General features: G+C 40.4%; 1 protein-coding gene across 3 annotated transcripts in view; it reads left to right on the forward strand.

Moving 5' to 3' along the window:
- The window catches only part of Dip2b (disco interacting protein 2 homolog B), a 248,755-nt gene that overhangs the window by 121,406 nt on the left and 109,270 nt on the right, over positions 1 to 18,079 (forward strand). For all 3 annotated transcript variants that reach the window (XM_070040936.1, XM_070040944.1, XM_070040949.1), the window contains exon 3: positions 13,883 to 14,011. In XM_070040936.1, coding sequence (XP_069897037.1) covers positions 13,883 to 14,011 — 129 coding nt within the window. The remainder of the gene's footprint in view (positions 1 to 13,882; positions 14,012 to 18,079) is intronic.

Here is an 18,079-nt window from a genome sequence, read left to right on the forward strand (position 1 = left end):
CCCCTCCCCCGTTTGGGTTTTTTTTTTTTTTAACCATATTTTTTTGTCTTTTCTTTTTTGGTACTAGGGATCAAACCCAGGACGTTGCACTTGCGAGGCAAGCGCTTTGCCACTGAGCTACATCCCAGCCCTGTCCCTGAGCTTTCTTGCTCAAAGCTAGCAGACTGATTTGAGCCATAGCTCCACTTTGGGCTTTTTTTTTTTTTTCTTATTAATTGGAGATAAGAGTCTTACAGACTTCCCTACCTGAGATGATTTCAAACCACTATCCTCAAATCTCAGCCTACTAAATAGATAGGATTACAGACATGAGCCACTGGTGCCCAGCACCTTATGTTTTATTCGTTTCAGTAGGGAGACACTTCATCATGAAGGGCTACTTGAGTATAGTGTGTAAAAGTAGTATTTTCTACTAGTACACTTTTTAGAAAAAATTAATACAATAACATGGTATTACTAAAGTAATTATGCACATGCTTTTTATTAATTGAGCCATGCCTTTGACTATTCATTATATTTTTGAGGGGCTGGGAAATTGAACCTCATGTATCCTAAGTACATGTTCTACCACAGAGTTATACTTACAACCCTATGTGTAGTTTACATTTCTCAAATCTTACAGTCTTGAAAATAGGACTTTGTGGGGAAGAAATCAACCATATAATAGGGAGAATGGAAGATAATACAAGGTTGAAAAAAATAATTCAAACAAGTCATAGCAATTGAGTAACCACATTTTGGGCTAATATTTAAGCATAGCTTAGGTTGTAAAATCACTGTAGGGCAAAAACTTTATATGTCAAAATTACCTTGGAAATCACTTAAACCCTCCTAGCATTGGAACTGACTGTTGTTTCTTCAGTTAAGCAAAGCCAAAGTTTATCTGGTACTTACAGGCTATGTTTTTAAAGAGACAAACATGTTTATGAAGATTAAAATCATATTCAGTGCCATGGAATGCTCACACTTTGAGAGGCAAGAGAAATGAAAACATGGCCAATGTATACCTCCTATCTCTCTTTCCTGCCTATGCCAAGTCCTGTTCTCCTGACAAAAATGACCCATGGAATGTCTCTTCATAGTTAGAAGCTTTTGAAGCCAAGTATAAAGCTTCTCACACTCCTCAATTCACAAACTTCTAGAACGAAGGGGCCAGGAAATTAAGTGTTTCTTTTGGCATGGCCCAAATAATTGAATTCTCAAACCACATACATTCATACTCCTCTGTAAACTAGTCTTTCTGGGCCATTTCTGAGGTTGCAGGAAAATGGAAGGTTTTGTATAGGAAGACTGCTTCCTCTCTTTATCTGTGGCCTGATCTTTAAGTTAAAAAAAACTGTTACTACAAGTAACTAATAAATTTTACCAGCTGCAATATTACAGAGCATTTATTTTTTAGTTTTTTTTTTTAATTTATTTTACAAAAGTAACCAGGCATCATGGTATATTTACTCAGGAAGTTGAGGCAGGAGGATTGGGAGTTTGAGGCCAGCGTGAGCTACATAGAATTTCATGATTGCCTGGGGTACACAGTGAGAACCTGTTTCCAAAGAAAACTAACTAAAAATAATTTTTTTAAAAGCACTGGAGTTACAGACAGAAGGATAACACATATTTACTGAAAACGGTCTATTTTCCAAGGAGACAGCACTGGTTAAGTCCTACAAGACGTTGCATTGGCGAGTCTCTACTGATTGCCCCATCACTCTGGGTAGTGATTTGTTCCATGACAGAAGCTGAGGTTGTCCCTCATTCCCATTGCCTGAGTGGCATTTCTAAAAAGTTCCCTCTGGCTGTCCCATAGATAATTTTCTATTTGTGTGTCTCACTTACCTACCTGACTCTTCCCAGGAGTGTTTTCTTAAATTATTTTATTTCAACTGTCCCCAGTTTCTAGCATAAGTGCCTTACATCAAGATGTTGTTCTACAAATATTTACAGAACGGACTGAAAGAGCATTCCAGTATTTTCTTTGTCAAGGTAAAAATGTTAGGTAAGAAAAGAAGCAGTTCATCTACAAACCCCAAACTGATCTTTTCTCCTAGATTCACCTGGCAGCTTGTCTCCACTCTTAATAATTTTTTTCATTTACATCTACTAAAATGCAAAACACTGAATCAGAACATATTATTTCCCATCTGAGATTCTATTTCTCCTTTTAATTTCAGGTGTGTGTGTGTGTGTGTGTGTGTGTGTGTGTGTGTGTGTGTGTGTGTGTGTGTGTGTGTGTGTGTGTGTGTGTGTGTGTGTGTGTGTGTGTGTGTGTGTGTGTGTGTGTGTGTGTGTGTGTGTGTGTGTGTGTGTGTGTGTGTGTGTGTGTGTGTGTGTGTGTGTGATGTAGTCAAAGTCTTCTTTTTCTTTTAATTTGCTGGTCCTGGGGCTTGAACTCAGGGCATAGGTGCTATTCCTGAGCTTTTGTGCTCAACATGAGTGCTCTGTCACTTCAGCCACAGTACCACTTCTAGCTTTTTCTGAGTAGTTTATTGGAGATGAGTCTCAGACTTTCCTACCTGGGCTGGCTTCAAACCTCAATCCTCAGATCTCAGCCTCCTGAGTAGCTAAGGTTACAGGTGTGAGCCACAGGTGCCCAGCTTAGTCAAGGTCTTACATATGTATCCCATACTGGACTGGAACTTACTGTGGGACCTATGCTGGTCTCAAGCATACCATTTTTCTGCTCTAGTCTCCATAGTGTTCAAATTATAGGCATGTGCCACCATACATGGCTTGCTTATTTTTTTAAGTACTCACTCATTCACTTGTCATTCATTCATTCATTCATTGTGCTATTGGAGTTTAAACCTAGGGCCTTCGGTATGTTGAATAGCACTGTAATTGACTTACATGCCCAGAAATTTTTACTATTGCGTAAAATTAATGCATCTATTGTACTTTATTTCATTTATTTATTTTGGTGTTAATACTGGGACTTGAACTCAGAGCCTTTCTCTCTTGCTTAACTTTTCTGCTCAAGGCTGGTGCTCTATCACTTGAATCACACCTCCACTTTCAGCTTTTTGCTGGTTAATTGGAGATAAGAGTCTCTCAGGTTTATCTGTCTGGGCTAGCTTTCTACCACAATCCTCAAATCTCAAGTTTCCTGATTAGTAAGGATGCTAGCCATGAGGCACATTTGCCCAGCTTAATGCACCTCTTTTTAAATAGGACTAACATAACAACAAAAATGAGCAGTCCCTGATTCTCCTTTGCTTACTTATAACATCTGAACAAAATCTTCCAATAATTGTATAAAGGTAATATTTTTTTTTTACTATTTCTTGATTTTATTCTATTTGAGGTATTATTTAGCTGTCTCTTTCTAAAAAAGATTGGTGTCTTTTTCACATCTCCTACCTCCCATCACAGTTATAAGACATATTTCCTTTTCCCTTTGCTACTTCCTTCACATCTCCCAGCACCTATTCTGCTTAATATATTGTATGTTTTTATTATTACATAAGCTTATAGTTGTCACTGTAATTATGTAAAGATTATTTACGCTATGTTTAGTGTGTGTGTGTGTGTGTGTGTGTTCTGCTACTGGGACTAGTAATTGTTTAGTGTGTGTGTGTGTGTGTGTGTGTGTGTGTGTCTGTGTCTGTGTGTGTTCTGGTACTGGGGCTTGAAATCAGTGCCTTGCACTCTCCTTTGCTTTTGTTTTTGTTCAAGACTGATGCTGTACCACTTGAACCACATCTCTAACCCTGGCTTTTTCTTGTTTAAGTAGATAAGAGTCTCTTAGATTTGTCTTCATGGGCTGGCTTTGAACCTTGATCCTCATATCTCAGCCTCCTGAGTAGCAAGGATTACAGGTGCCCAACTATTATTTTTATAGAGCTAGCTTCTAGTATCCCCTTTCTTCCTGTTTTGTACTGCTATGGGCCTTCATTATCATTCTCGGCACTGTGAAGATCATATACATAAAAGCGTCCAATCAGAATTTCTTAACATTTCTATGAGAATTGTTTTAAGATTTGCACAAAAGTAATTTGTATCAATTTAAAAGCTCTCCCAGATCTCAGTATATCATTTTTGGCTGTTCACCAGCAAGCTGAACAATGGACTTGAAGTGCTGAGATGGGGAGGCCCCAGTCTGAATCTGAGGAGTACCCCGCCTCCTGCTGTTTGTCTCCTCTGCTCTTTAAAATTGCCCTAGAAGTTCTACAGTTGTGTCTCCTCTTGGATCCAAATCTTTTTGCTTTAGAGCAGCTTCTGTTTTTTGATGACATTGGGGAAGACATTCCATTCTTCCTCATTGTATTTAAGATTATTTCTGATCATTGTGTATATATATTTTTTTCTTTTATCCATTGATTTTCTTTTCCCATCTTTTACTTCATTATGTTTGTCTTCGCTCAGAACAGGATCTCACTTTTTATATGTTTTTTATTGGCCTATGACTTCCAGGTTTTTTTTTTTTTTTTTTTTTTTGGTGTGCCATTCCTGGGATTTGAACTCAGACTGGATGTTGTCCCTGATATTTTGTGCTTAAGACTCCACTTCCTGCTTTTTGGTGGTTAAATGGAGATTATGAGTCTTGTGGTCTTTCCTGTCTGGGCTGGCTTCAAACTGTAATCCTTAGATCTCAGCCTCCTGAGTATCTAGGATTGCAGGTGTGAGCCACCAGTACCCAGCTTAAAGTGTTTTTCTTACTGGTTTTGTGCAAGAATAGTGAGAGCCATAAAATTTTCTACATAATTTATATAATTTAGAGATAACATTAGTAGGATTTGTAGGTTAACAGTTAATCATATCCTTTAAATTGATATTTCTATTAGTGTTTATTTTTTCTAACCACCTACTATCAGTGGTAGAAGCGAGGGGAGACAAGATCTTAATTACTTAAGCCAAAATATATAAAAAAAGAAAGCTAATTACTACAGGCATACAGGATGTGTAAGACTAGCTTCTAACTTCAAGTTACTCTACTGCAAGAGAGATAAGACAAATGAGGATCATAAAAGATAGAGTAAACACAGTATGATAGTTCTAAATAAAATACTGTAGAAACTCAATGTAACTGAACTTAAAACCAGTTAACTGAAATCAGGAATGACATTTGAAAAGCTATTAAGTAGGCAATGTTCCTCTATGTGTGGAGAGTGGAATCTCTTTTATGTATCTCATTGTGATTTACAAGTTCCTTCCCAAGTGAAACTTATAGCATAATGGAAAGAGCATGGAATTTTTCATTGTATTCACAGTTCCGTTTTTTCATTTGTTTGGCCTGGGTAGCATTAGGATCACCATGAACTGCAGCACACATTGCAATTATATCTTCCCCTCCCATATCTTAGCAGAAGGAAGTCCAGTCCCTTCCTCTTGGGGCTTCTTTTTCCTCCTGAATTGTCTACAAACCCCAAGAGATTTAAGTAGTGTGACCTGAGAGGTAGTCTGTCCAGCTTCCACACCCACAGGGTGCTACTAAAACCAGGCCTGCCGATCATCTGGGAAGGTAACCCTGACACACTGCTAAGCTCACTTCCTGGTCTGCTCTACTGCTTTGGGAGAGGATACCACTTTGCTCGGCTCACATGGTGCCCCTCTTAGATTCCCAGAGCAGAACTCCTGTACTGTTCAGCCTCCCACACTGCCCATTTTCGTAATGTCACGTAGCCTAGAAAGCTCTTGGTCAGGATCTGTTTAGACTCCTTCTTCTTCTCATACCATGATCTCTTAACTTCCTTCTTTTCAGAATCCACCCCCAGGTATCAGAGACCTTCAGGTGCCAGCACTTTCATTCCTCCTCCTTTTCCCCAGGCATGAGGTTAATCACCCATCCTCCCTACCAAGGCTGTCCTTTGTGAATCATGTACCTTAGTCTCCCAGGGAAAGGGGCTCAAGGTGCCCCCACCCACACATCTTGGGCGGGGTGGAATATGAGCAAGGGTGCTACTTGTGATTCAGGGCATACTCTTACTGTAGAAAATGAAATCTGTGTCGGGCACCTTCTTGCTAATAGCATCTGTCAGATTGTGTTAAGAAAGTTGAAAGAAGCCCGGCGCTGGTGGCTCACACCTGTAACCCTAGATACTCAGGAGGCTGAGATCTGAAAATCATGGTTCAAAGCCAGCCCCGGCAAGGAAGTCCATGAGACTCTCATCTCCAATAAACCACTCAGAAAACCAGAAGTGGAGCTGTGGCTCACGTGGTAGAGTGCTTGAACTGAAGAGCTGAGAGACAGAGCCCAGGCCCAGAGTCCCATGACCGACCCCCCCCCTAAAAAAAAAAGAAGAAAGAAAGTTGAAAGAGCCACAGAAATGTGATTACTATTGTTACATGGTCGTTTCCTGTTGAAGTGACTTTACAGGTGGCTCAGTAGGCAGTATTGGACAAGTGACCTGAAGTTCCAGCCTCACTTTTGTTTCACCCTCTTTCTTTCTATGTTAACTCCACCAGTCATCCTTAGACTTGGCAAGGCTTTGTTCCCTCTCTGAGTGTCTACAAACACTCCCTCGCTGAGTGTATAGGTAGTTTTTCCCTCTCTGTCCCAGACAGGTCCTGTAGTGTCTCATCTTTGATACCTAAGACAAGTCAAATTCTCCATTATGTGAGTTCAGAAAGCCTTGTTATTTTCCTTCTCAGCCTATGCCACAGTAGAAAAGCTTCAAGTGAATTAGTGGCCACTGGCTTCATACATTTTTTTCTGGACACCAGCACCAAGACTGGTTCATCCCTAAAAGTGGAAGTATTTTGTTCTGTGTTTCTCAGAACCCATCCTACTGAATATCTGTTAAATTGTAGGTTGAGTTGAAAGATAAGTTCACTTGGCTTTTTTCCTGTCTTCTTGAATGGAAAATTTGTGTAATTTGAAACTAGTAAAAATCTGCTTCTTTATCATTGTTTACTGAGTTCAATATAAACGTATAAAAGTTTGATATTTCTTTCTACAAAAAACAATAAATTATGTACATGTTAACTGTTAAGAAGGAGGGACTTGTATTACAGAGAAATTTAAAATTTGTGTTTTAAAATTTTTTACGATTAAGTAAACCTTCTATCATTACTTAAACATAATGGTGACCCCTAGTGGATACTTGGCTAGCTAACTGAAGACGCAGAAGCTCCAGGCTTATACCATCACAGTTGTGTCTTACTGATCAGCATGGGGTCTATTTCTTTGGCTTTTTGTTACAGTTCACACTAGGATTTAGCACTTATAAAGAAGACTTCAGAGCTTGGAAAAGCTACAACTGGAGGCACACCTAAAGTGATAGCACAAGAAAGCTGAGAAACAAAAATAAAAAAACAAACAAAAAAGAGCAAATGCTGGGTGCCGGTGGCTCACACTCAGGAGGCTGAGACCTGAGGATCACAGTTCAAAGTCTGCACAAATTGAAAATGAGACTCTTATCTCCAGTTAACACCTGGAAGTAGAGCTGTAGCTCAGCTGGTAGAGCTCTAGCCTTGAGCAAAAAAGCCTAGGGATAGTGCCCAATCCATGAATTCAAGCTTCAGAGTCAGCATAATAAAACAAATGAAAATAAAGGGCTGGGAAGGTGGCTCAGTGGTAGAGTGCTTGCCTTGCATGCATGAGATCCTGGGTTCGATTCCTCAGTACCACATAAGCAGAAAAAGCCAGAAGTGGCGCTGTAGCTCAAGTGGTAGAGCACTAGCCTTGAGCTGAAGAGCTGAGGGACAGTGTCCAGGCCCAGAGTTCAGGCCCCAATACCGACAAAAAAAAAGGAAAAAGGAAAAAAAAAGAATTATGGAATATCTGAATACCTCATTTCAAATACTTATGAGACTTTATATCCCCTCTAATCCTTATGCTTATACACAGTTTTTTTCCACATAGAATGGTAATATTTTATATATGAAATGTTGTATTCTTTCCGTTGCCTAACCATTATTTCATTTATATCCAAGTGTCTTCATAGTCTACATGTTTTTGTCTTCAATGGCATATAGTATCTCAACATGTAGATACGTGGAATAAGTTCCATATTTTATTCAAAACATGGGAATTTGTATTTTAGCAACCCAGGTAATTTCTGAGATCTGGTTGCAGTTTAAAACCCCTGGGAAAGGAAAGAGTTGCCTTTTGGCAGCATCTGCTATCTGAGATTGCACAGCCTATTGAATAATGCCCTTCACCTTACCATTGCCCCAGACATTTCCCTCTTCTTCCTTGATAAAGCCTAAGGTACAACGGTTTCATGCTCTATTCTTACAGGTAAGCTAAGGTGTGAGAATAAAGAACATAGTGTCTTTCACCTTTCACCTCAAAATATACATTAACTTGCCATTTGCTTTAAGGAATGAAGAAAAGGAGGTAACTGATTTTAGACTAGTAAGTCTTGCTCATGGTATCATATTTGTCTAGGAAGGAAAACGGAATATTTTAAATTAATAGGTCATGACCTTCAATGAAAAATCCAGTATTTTTCTCCTTTACACTTTGTCATTTCTTTGAAGTTCTATAATGGACATCTCTTTTTTTTGGGGGGGGGGTGCCATCTGAAGTTTGAACTCAGGGCCTGAGCTCTATCTTTGAGCTTTTTTCACTCAAATCTGGTGCTCTACCATGAGACACAGCTCCATTTCTAGCATTTTGATAGTTAATTGAGATAAGAATGTCATATACTTTCCTGCCTGTGGCTTTGAGCTGCAATTCTCTTAGCCTCCTCAGTAGCTAAGATTAGAGGCAGTGCCAGGCTTGAAAATATAATTTTGCAATCAGAAAATGGAGAACTTAAGGTCAGTGTGGTAGTATACACATGTAATCCCAGCACCCAGGAGGTAAAGGCTGGAGGATCACAAAAGTTCAAAAGCAGCTGGGCACTGGTGGCTCACATCTGTAATCCTGGCTGCTCAGGAGGCTGAGATCTGAGGATCATGATTCAAAGCCAACCCAGGGCAGGAAAGTCTTTGAGACTCTTATCTCCAATTAAACACCTGGACTGGAAGTGGGCTGTGGCTCAAGTGGTAGAGTGCTAGCCTTGAGCTGAAGAGTTGAGGGACAGTACCCAGGCCCAGAGTTCAAGCCCCACAACCAACCCCGCCCCCCCCAAAAAAGTTCAAAACCAAATAGGCTAGATAATGAGACCTTCCCTCAGACAAGCAAACTCTTCAGTATCTAGAAAATAAAATTTATATAATTGTTTATAAAGATTAGCCACAGGGTTTTATCATTAAGTTCTCCTGTTAGGTTTAAAGTGATTTGATTCCTAGGAATTTAGTGTTTTCTTCTTTGCAAACTTGTACACTTGAAGCAGATGTATGACTCTCAGAAATTTGTGCCTCTTTGGTCACTGAGGAATACTCACTGGATACACTTACTGAAACTGCAAACAACATTTCTGATAAACTATAATGAAATGCTTGTCATGATTTTAAGACCTCAAAGAGGCCTGTCTGCTTGGACAGCTAATTCCTGTGAGGACTGAGATCAAAACTGCAGAGTGTATATTAATGCTGCTCCATGAACAACCTGGTATGTGGCTTTGTTTTTAGAACTGGTGCAGTAGGGCGCTTGGCTCCATGTCATTATACTCTCCATTCCTATCAGAAGACTTTGTTTGTGTTACATTTTCTTGGGGTTAGAGCTGTGATAACCTATAGCTAATCCTGAGTGGAAATGTGCAGTTTTTCCAATTCTTCTTGTTTCCTCTATCACCTATCATTTCTTTGTAATTTTATTATTTAGCCCACATTATATTTTTTCTAATCTAATTAATTGCATTGAGAAACACCACCTAAAAGAGATGAGAGAACAGTGTGTGTACACACACACACACACACACACACACACACATCCTGTGTTTAGCCTCTTTGAAGTAAGAATTTATCTTCATTTTTTTTAACCCTTTGGATAATTAACTATCAAATTTGGATGCATGTTTCTTAGTAGAATGATTTGGTCTGTTCTGCCTATTTTATTAGTAAACTACCAGTGGCAAGTAATTTAGTTGTAGCTTCATTATGACAAAAATAAAATAATAATAAGGGCTGGTGTTTTAAAAGTTGGTGTTTTCCCTCAGACCACTTTTTTCTGCATGTTTGCAAGCAAAGCAGATCTTCTATGTGAATATGATTTCCTTCCTGTATGCATTATCTAACCGTATAAATAAAAAAGCCCCCTATGAGTTTTTGTTCTCTATTTAAAGTTGTTAGAATGTATTATAAGTGATTCCTGAATGAATGGCCAAAGCATTATTTGGAATGGCTTTTGGCAATATCTTTTGCATGATGGCTGGTGATTGGGTGTTTATAGGTTCTTTTTCCTCCTCCTCTTTTTTTTTTTTTTAACTGTTTGTTAACAGCTGACTCCAAATCTTGAAGTATTTAAATGCTCCTAAACAAATTATTAATTCTAATTATTTTGAGTCAGCTTTTCTTTTCTTTAGTCTTAGGGCTTGAACTCTGGGCCCAGGCGCTGTCCCTCAGCTCTTCAGCTCAAGGTGAGCACTCTACCACTTGAGCCACAGCGCCATTTCCAGTTTTCTGGCGGTTAATTGGAGATAAGAGTCTCAAAGATTTTCCTGCCCAGGTTGGCTTTGAACTGTGGTCCTCAGATCTTAGCCTCCTGAGTAGCTAGGATTACAGGCATTAGCCACTGGCGCCTGGCTTAGAGGCAGCTTTCTTTTAGCCTTTTTCTTATCCTCTTTGGCTGCAAACTAATAGAAATAGACCTTGGGTTTGTATGCTGGCTCTATAATTTTTTTTTCCAGTAGTGAGGCTTGAACTCAGGCACTGGGTACTGTCCCTGAGCTCTTTCCCTCAAGGTTAGCACTCTACCACTTTGAGCCACAGCTCCATTTTCAGTTTTCTGGTGGTTAATTGGAGGTAAGAGTCTCATAGACTTTTCTGCTTTGAACCACTATCCTCAGATCACATCCTCCTGACAGCTAGGGTTATAGGTGTGAGATACGAGAGCCTGGCCTGGCCTGTGATTTTAAGTCTATATCTATCTCTGTTCCTTTTCTGTAAAGAGAGAAAACCAGTAGTTCTGATTTCATAGATTTATTGTGAGGAATACATAAAGGGCCAGGTGTTTTTTTAGATATTAAAGACCATACAGATCTCTGTCTTAGCTACTCAATGCTATCTTTACAATGTGAAAGTAGCCCAATAAATGTGTTTATAAAAACAGTGGAGTTGGACATGGTGGGGCATGCCTGTAATCCCAGAATTTAGTAGAGAACACTGTTAGCTTGAGTCACAGTAGCACCCTGTCTCCAAACAAACAAAAAGCAGACAATGTAGGCTCATTGGGCTACAGTCTGTGGACCCCTATCAAGACAAAAAATAACATGTGGAAAATACTAAAAATTCAGCATAGCTCTTCTGTGAAATGGAATATCAATTGATTTTAAAATTCAGTTTATGCTGGAGGACCAAGAAAAAGGGTAAATGAGTGTGAAAATGTCATGTATGCATGTATGAAAATAAAACAATGAAATCTGTTGAAATTGTTTTAAGAAATGGGAGGGGAGATGAGGGAAACAGATGAAAATGAGTTTGATCCTCTGTGTGTGTGTGTGTGTGTGTGTGTGTGTGTGTGTGTGTGTGTGTGTGTGTGTGTGTGTGTGTGTGTGTGTGTGTGTGTGTGTGTGTGTGTGTGTGTGTGTGTGTGTGTGTGTGTGTGTGTGTGTGTGTGTGTGTGTGTGTGTGTGTACAGTTTGATCCAGTGTGTGTGTGTGTGTATATATCAGAAAATTCCACCTTCGACCATGAATATATACTGATCTTTTAAAAATTCAGTCTACAGCCAGGCACTAGTGGCTCATGTCTGTAATACTAACAGTCTAGCAATCCAAGAGGATGAGATCCAAGGATTGTGATTTGAAGTCAGTCCAGGCAGGTCCATGAGAATCTTTTTTTTTTTTTGGTCGGTCATGGGGCTTCAACTCTGGGGTCTGGGTGCTGTCCCTCAGCTCTTCAGCTCAAGCCTAGTGTTCTACCACTTGAGCCACAGTTTTCTGAGTGGTTTATTACAGATAAGAGTCTCACAAACAAGACTTTCCTGCCCAGGCTGGCTTTGAACCGTGATCCTCGGATCTCAGCCTCCTGAGTAGCTAGGATTAAAAGTGTGAGCTACTGATGCTCAATGAGAATCCTAACTCTAATTAAGCACCAAAAATGCCAGAAAGGGAGCTGTGACTCAAGTGGTAGAGTGGTAGCTTGAGCAAAAAAGCTCAGGGACAAGCTGGGCCCCGGGTGGCTCATGTCTGTAATCCTAGCTACTCAGGAGGCTGAGATTTTAGGATCACGGTTCAAAGCCAACCCGGCAGGAAAGTCCGTCCGTGAGACTCTTACCTGCAATAAACCACTAGAAAACCAGAAGTGGTGCTGTGGGTCAAGGGGTAGAGCGCTCACCTTGAGCTGAAGAGTGCAGGGACAGTGCCCAAGCCCAGAGTTGAAGCCCCCCACCCACAACTGACAAAAAAAAAACCTCAGGGACAGCACCCAGAACCACACACACACACACACACACACACACACACTTCAATATACAGCCTTAGAAACATTTTTTAAAAAACTTCAGTGTCTGAAGCATGTTCTTCTCAGTTAATACTTTTTTTTTTTTTTTGCAAATTCTTTATTGTGATTAAGTGATTACATACACAAATTTCACAGTATTTGGGATAGGGATGTTTAGTTAAAGTCACAAACACATTCTAACTTTCATGGGGCAAATTGTCTATTGTAGTCTATAAAGTTTATGAGTTTTATGAGCTTTGACAATACAGTTATTTCTTCCACATCAGGTGATATGTGCATTTCTTTCCTTTTGCATAGCGTCAGCTGTTCCCTCTTTCCCACTCGTTCCCTCCCTCCCATCACTGTCATTGAGTTGCTTATTTCATTTTGATCAATGTCCAGTGCAGCTGATGGGTTCCACTGTTGTATGTTTTTCCCTGATTCCCTCTAGTTCTGTGTCTTCCTAGTTTCCCTCTGGTGTGCACATATATACCATCAGTTAATACATTTTATGATGAAAGGCTTAGGAGCTGTAAGTATTTCCATATCCACAAAAGCACATTCATGCAGAGTATCCCCAAATATTCTCCTCTTTGCTGCTTTAACAACAATATATAAAAAAATAACATAGAGGCCAGCACCGGTGGCTCACGCCTATAATCCTAGTTACTCAGGAGGCTGAGATCTGAGGATCGCGGTTCAAAGCCAGCCCAGGCAGGAAAGTCCATAAGACTCTTATCTCCAATAAACCACTAGAAAACTGGAAGTGGCGCTGTGGCTCAAGTGGTAGAGCACTTGCCTTGAGCTGAAGAGTGCAGGCCCAGAGTTCAAGCCCCACAACTGACTACAATAAAAAAAAATAGAGGGCCGGGAAGGTGGCTCAGTGGTAGAGCACTTGCCTTGCATGCATGAAGCCTTGGGTTCGATTCCTCAGTACCACATAAGCAGGAAAAAAAAAAAAAGCCCGAAGTGGCGCTGTGGCTCAAGTGGTAGAGCGCTAGCCTTGAACTGAAGAGCTGAGGGACAGCGCCCAGACCCAGAGTTCAGGCCCCACGACCAGACCCCCCCAAAAAAATTAAAAAATAAAAAAAATAACATAGAGCTGGGGCTGTAGTTCAGTGCTAGAACATGTGTAGGGCTCTGGATTTGATAAAGCACTATAAAAAGGAAGGGAAAAAACTTTTTAAAAAAACACCAAAATACCCTCCCCCCTTAAAATATTGCAACTATTTTTAGAAGCCATTCTTTCTCATTTATCATATTTTCTATTAGTCTGTTAATACTTATAAGGTATTTTTTAGTCTGTCTTTGCATCATATGTATATGTATATATTAAAACTAGTCTTTTATTACATATAGGATAATAGTAAATACCTCAGAATGTCATAAGAATATTTGATGATCTCAGAAGTGATAGCTGTTATTTGATAACCATCTTCCAAACATCTTTTTTCAGAAACTGACTCAACAGTACAGAAAGAACATAGAAACCAGACACCTGGTCCACCTGCAACTCAAACTTCTGCTCCTTCTAAGTACCATCGAACTCGATCTGGAGGAGCCAGGGATGAGCGATACAGATCAGGTGAGAAGGAATTGCAGAATTACCATGATTACTGACTGGTATGAATTTTGAATACTTGAGAGCTATATAAATGACTAATGTGGGTATTCTCCTTGGTGGCACCAAAATGTTTGTATTAATTTACTCATCAGTTGTTGTTGTTGTTTATTTTGGGCATGGAGCTTGAACTCTGGGCCTGGGCGCTGTCCTGCAGCTTTTCAGTTCAAGGCTCTATAACTTGAGCCACAGCACCACTTCCAGTTTTCTGAGTGCTTTATTGGAGATAAGAGTCTCACGGACTTTCCTGCTAGGACTGGCTATGAACTGCCATCCTCAGATCTCAGCCTCCTGAGTAGCTAGGATTATAAGCATGAGCCACCATACCCATCTCATCAGTCATTTATTTAGTACCTACTACGTGCGAGATACTACTACATTCAATATTTGTTGACTGTATAGCTCCTCTTCTTCTTCTTCTTCTTCTTCTTCTTCTTCTTCTTCTTCTTCTTCTTCTTCTTTTCTCTCTCTCTCTTTCTTTCTCTCTTTTTCTTTTTCTTCTTCTTTCCTCCTCCTCCTCCACCTCCTCCTCCCCCTCCCCCTCCTCCTCCTCTTCCCCTTCCTCCTCCTCTTCTTTTTCTTCCTTGTTTTCCTCCTCCTCCTCTGCCTCTCCCTTCTCCTCCTCTTCCTTCTACTCCTCTTCCTTTCTTCTTTTTTTGCTGGTCCTGGGCCTCAAACTCTGGGCTTGAGTGCTGTCCCTGAGCTCCTTTTGCTCAAGGCTAATACCACTTGAGCCATAGTGACACTTCCAACTTTTTCTGTACTTAATTGGAGATAAGAGTTTCACAGACTTTTCTTGCTCTGGCTGGCTTGGAACTGAGATCTTCAGATCTCAATCTCTTGAGTAGCTAGGATTTCAGGCATGATCTACTGGTACCCGACTTGTATAGCATTTTGTGTGTGCGAGCATACATGCGTGAACACACTGGTCCTGGGACGGGTGCTGACCTTGAGTTTTTTTGTGTGTTTCCTTTTTTGTTTTGTTTTGTTTTTTGCTTTTACTCAAGGCTAGATCTCTACCACTTGAGCCATGGCTCCATTTCTGCTTTTTTTTTTTTTTTTTTTTGGTGGTTAATTAGAGATAAGATTTCCATGAACTTTCCTACCAAGGCTGGCAAAACCAGATCTCAGCCTCCTGAACTAAGATTATAGGCATGAGCCACTGGCCATTGAGTATACAGCATTTCTGTTCTTAAGGAATTTAAGATGCAGAAGAGCCAAACAAGTACAAAGTCACCATGAATTAATAAGTAAATAAAAATGTGGGTGATTAAGGTTGTGTGGGATGGTAGTGGGAGAAGTTAGTGGATTCTTGGAAAAGGCAAGTATTGCATAGCTCTTTATGTACTAGTCCCTTAACTAATGGAGCTAGAACAAAAATTTGTAATGAAAAAAATCTTCAAGTTTTTTTGTTGTTATTATAAAGGTGATATACAGAGAGGTTCACAATGAAATTTTAAGTTAGTAAACCCTTCAATTTTATTACTTCTAGCCCAGAAAGCACTCCTGGGAAGGGAGAAAGCAAGCGCCTTTCTGGGCTATGGTAAAGTGCCATGTCTACCAGCACTAAATGTGCCACCCTGGTGGCACCTAGAGCTCTGGTAGGATATTAGGTGTAGCTGGCCATTTACTGTCCACTGTGCCGGGAGTTGTCCCTGCAACACATTTCATGATTTAAGTTGCAGAAGTAAGTTGAAAGACCGACTAGAATATTTTACACTTACCGGAGTTTTTGTCTCCCTTTCATTAGCCAAGGTTAACATAACCTTTTCTTAAACTGCAAAACAAGAGTGTAGATTACAGTCTCTCAGAAATTGCTTTAGAAAATGTGAGGAGAAGACATCATAAAGATTTGCCTCAGCCACTTTGTGAGCATGTCTTACTACATATGTATTTTCATACAGTGAAAGGAGGGGGTAGGAACTTTTCAGTCAGGGAGAAAAAAGGGAGATGCACTGTACACCAGAATTTCCCCTTGTACTTACAACTAAGCAGCCATGGCAGACAGATGAGAATAGAACCAGACAAAAGTAACTCATCAAACCCAGAACTTAGACTGCAAAGGCCAGCAAGAAGTGGGAGATGAGGCTAGGAAAGAACAGAAACCAAATCTTGAGGAATCTTGAATTCCATTGGGATTTGGCAAAGTGGTACCCACGTTGGGTTTTTATTTGTCTTAGTAGCTCATTCCAGCTGCATGCTTTACCACTATTTGTGGTATTGTAGTGCTGAGAAGGAATTTTGCAAAAGGGAAGAAATAAAAGTAGTTATGATTGCCAGGGGCTGGTGGCTCACATCTGTAATCTTAGCTACTCAGAAGGCTGAGATCTGAGGATCAGTTTTGAAGCCATCCCAGGCAGAAAAAGACCCTGTGAGACTCTTTATCCGTCATTAACCACTCAAAAACTGAAAGTGGAGCTGTGGCAAAAGAGTTCACAGTGCCCAGGCCCTAAGTTCAAGCCCCACAACCAATCAAACAAAAAGTAGTTTTTTGTTTTTTGTTTTTTGTTTTTTTGTCGGTCGTGGGGCTTGAACTCTGGGCCTGAGCGCTGTCCCTCAGCTCTTCAGCTCAAGGCGAGCGCTCTACCACAAAAAGTAGTTTTGCCATGCACTGGTAGCTCACCCCTGTAATCCTAGGTACTCAGGAGGCTGAGATCTGAGAATTATTGTTTGAAGGCCAGTTGCACAGGAAGGACTCTTATTTCCAATTAACCACTCAAAAACCAGAAGCTGGCACTATGGCAAAAGAGCTCAAGGATAGCACCTAGAACCTGAGTTCAAGCCTAAAAACCACCACAACCACCCCTCCCCCCCCAAAAAAAAAGTAGTTTTGACTAAGGAATATATTAGAAGGAGGTAAGCACATTCCAAGCTTCTGCTTGTTTTCTGATACCCAAGCCTGATTTCCTAGGTACCAGTGTTGCTTCCTGAAGCTGGGCCAAAGCTCTAACCAGCACAGAAGGGTTTTAGCCTTTATTACGCATCCCTGGCCTTCTGAAAGTTTTGTGTTGTTTTTCTTTCTTTCTCATATATCTGTTTATCATACATAAATGGACTCAAATTCAAAAGATGATTCTCAGTGTCCAAGATGATCACGTACAGAAAACACTGTAAGCTCATCAGGCAGTGTTGTTTTGACTTTCACTTACAGAAACCTGGCTATGGTCTGTAGTCCCTGTTCTTTTGTATCAATGCTTTCAGATTATCCCAGTTACTAGAACTTATGATCTATAAAACAGATATTTGATTAGGTGCAAGAGTGCTGATTTAGTAGTCAGGTTTGGATATTTATTTGGGGGAAGAATGCTAGTGAGAGCAGAAAGAAGGGGTAAAGTAGAAAAGAAAAGGTGATTTCCTAAAAACATTGTGAAGATACTGAAAACTGAGAGTTTTGTATGCTGTCATGAGGGGACCATGAAAAAGGCATGCAAGCTGGGTGCCAGTAGCTCACACCTTATTCCTAGAAGGCTAAGATCTGAGGAGAATGGTTCAAAGCCTGCCCAGGCAGGAAAGCCCATGAGATTTCTTTCTTTCTTTCTTTCTTTCTTTCTTTCTTCCTTTCTTTCTTTCTCTCTCTCTCTCTCTCTCTCTCTCTCTCTCTCTCTCTCTCTCTCTCTCTCTCTCTCTCTCTCTCTCTCTCTCTCTCTCTCTCTTTCTTTCTTTCTTTCTTTCTTTCTTTTTTTTGGGGGGGTGTCCGGTTGTGGAGCCTGAACTCTGGGCCTGGACGCTGTCCCTCAGCTCTTCAGCTCAAGGTTAGCACTCTACCACTTGAGCCAAAGTGCCACCTCTGGCTTTTTTCTTTTTGCTTATGTGGTGCTGAGGAATTGAACCCAGGGCCTCATGCATGCAAGGCAAGCGCTCTACCACTGAGCCACCTTCCCAGCCCCACCCATGAGATTTCTGTTTTTAATGAACTACCAGAAAAACTACAAGTAGAGCTGTGGCTCAAGACTAGTGTTAGCCTTGACCAAAATAAACTTCAGAGATGAGTTCAAGCCCCAGGACCTGCAAAAAAAAAGGAGGGAGGCATCA

Source organism: Dipodomys merriami, unplaced genomic scaffold (assembly GCF_024711535.1).
Source record: "Dipodomys merriami isolate MVZ:Mamm:240054 unplaced genomic scaffold, mDipMer1.0.p SCAF_10, whole genome shotgun sequence".
NCBI classification, from domain to species: Eukaryota; Metazoa; Chordata; class Mammalia; order Rodentia; family Heteromyidae; genus Dipodomys; species Dipodomys merriami.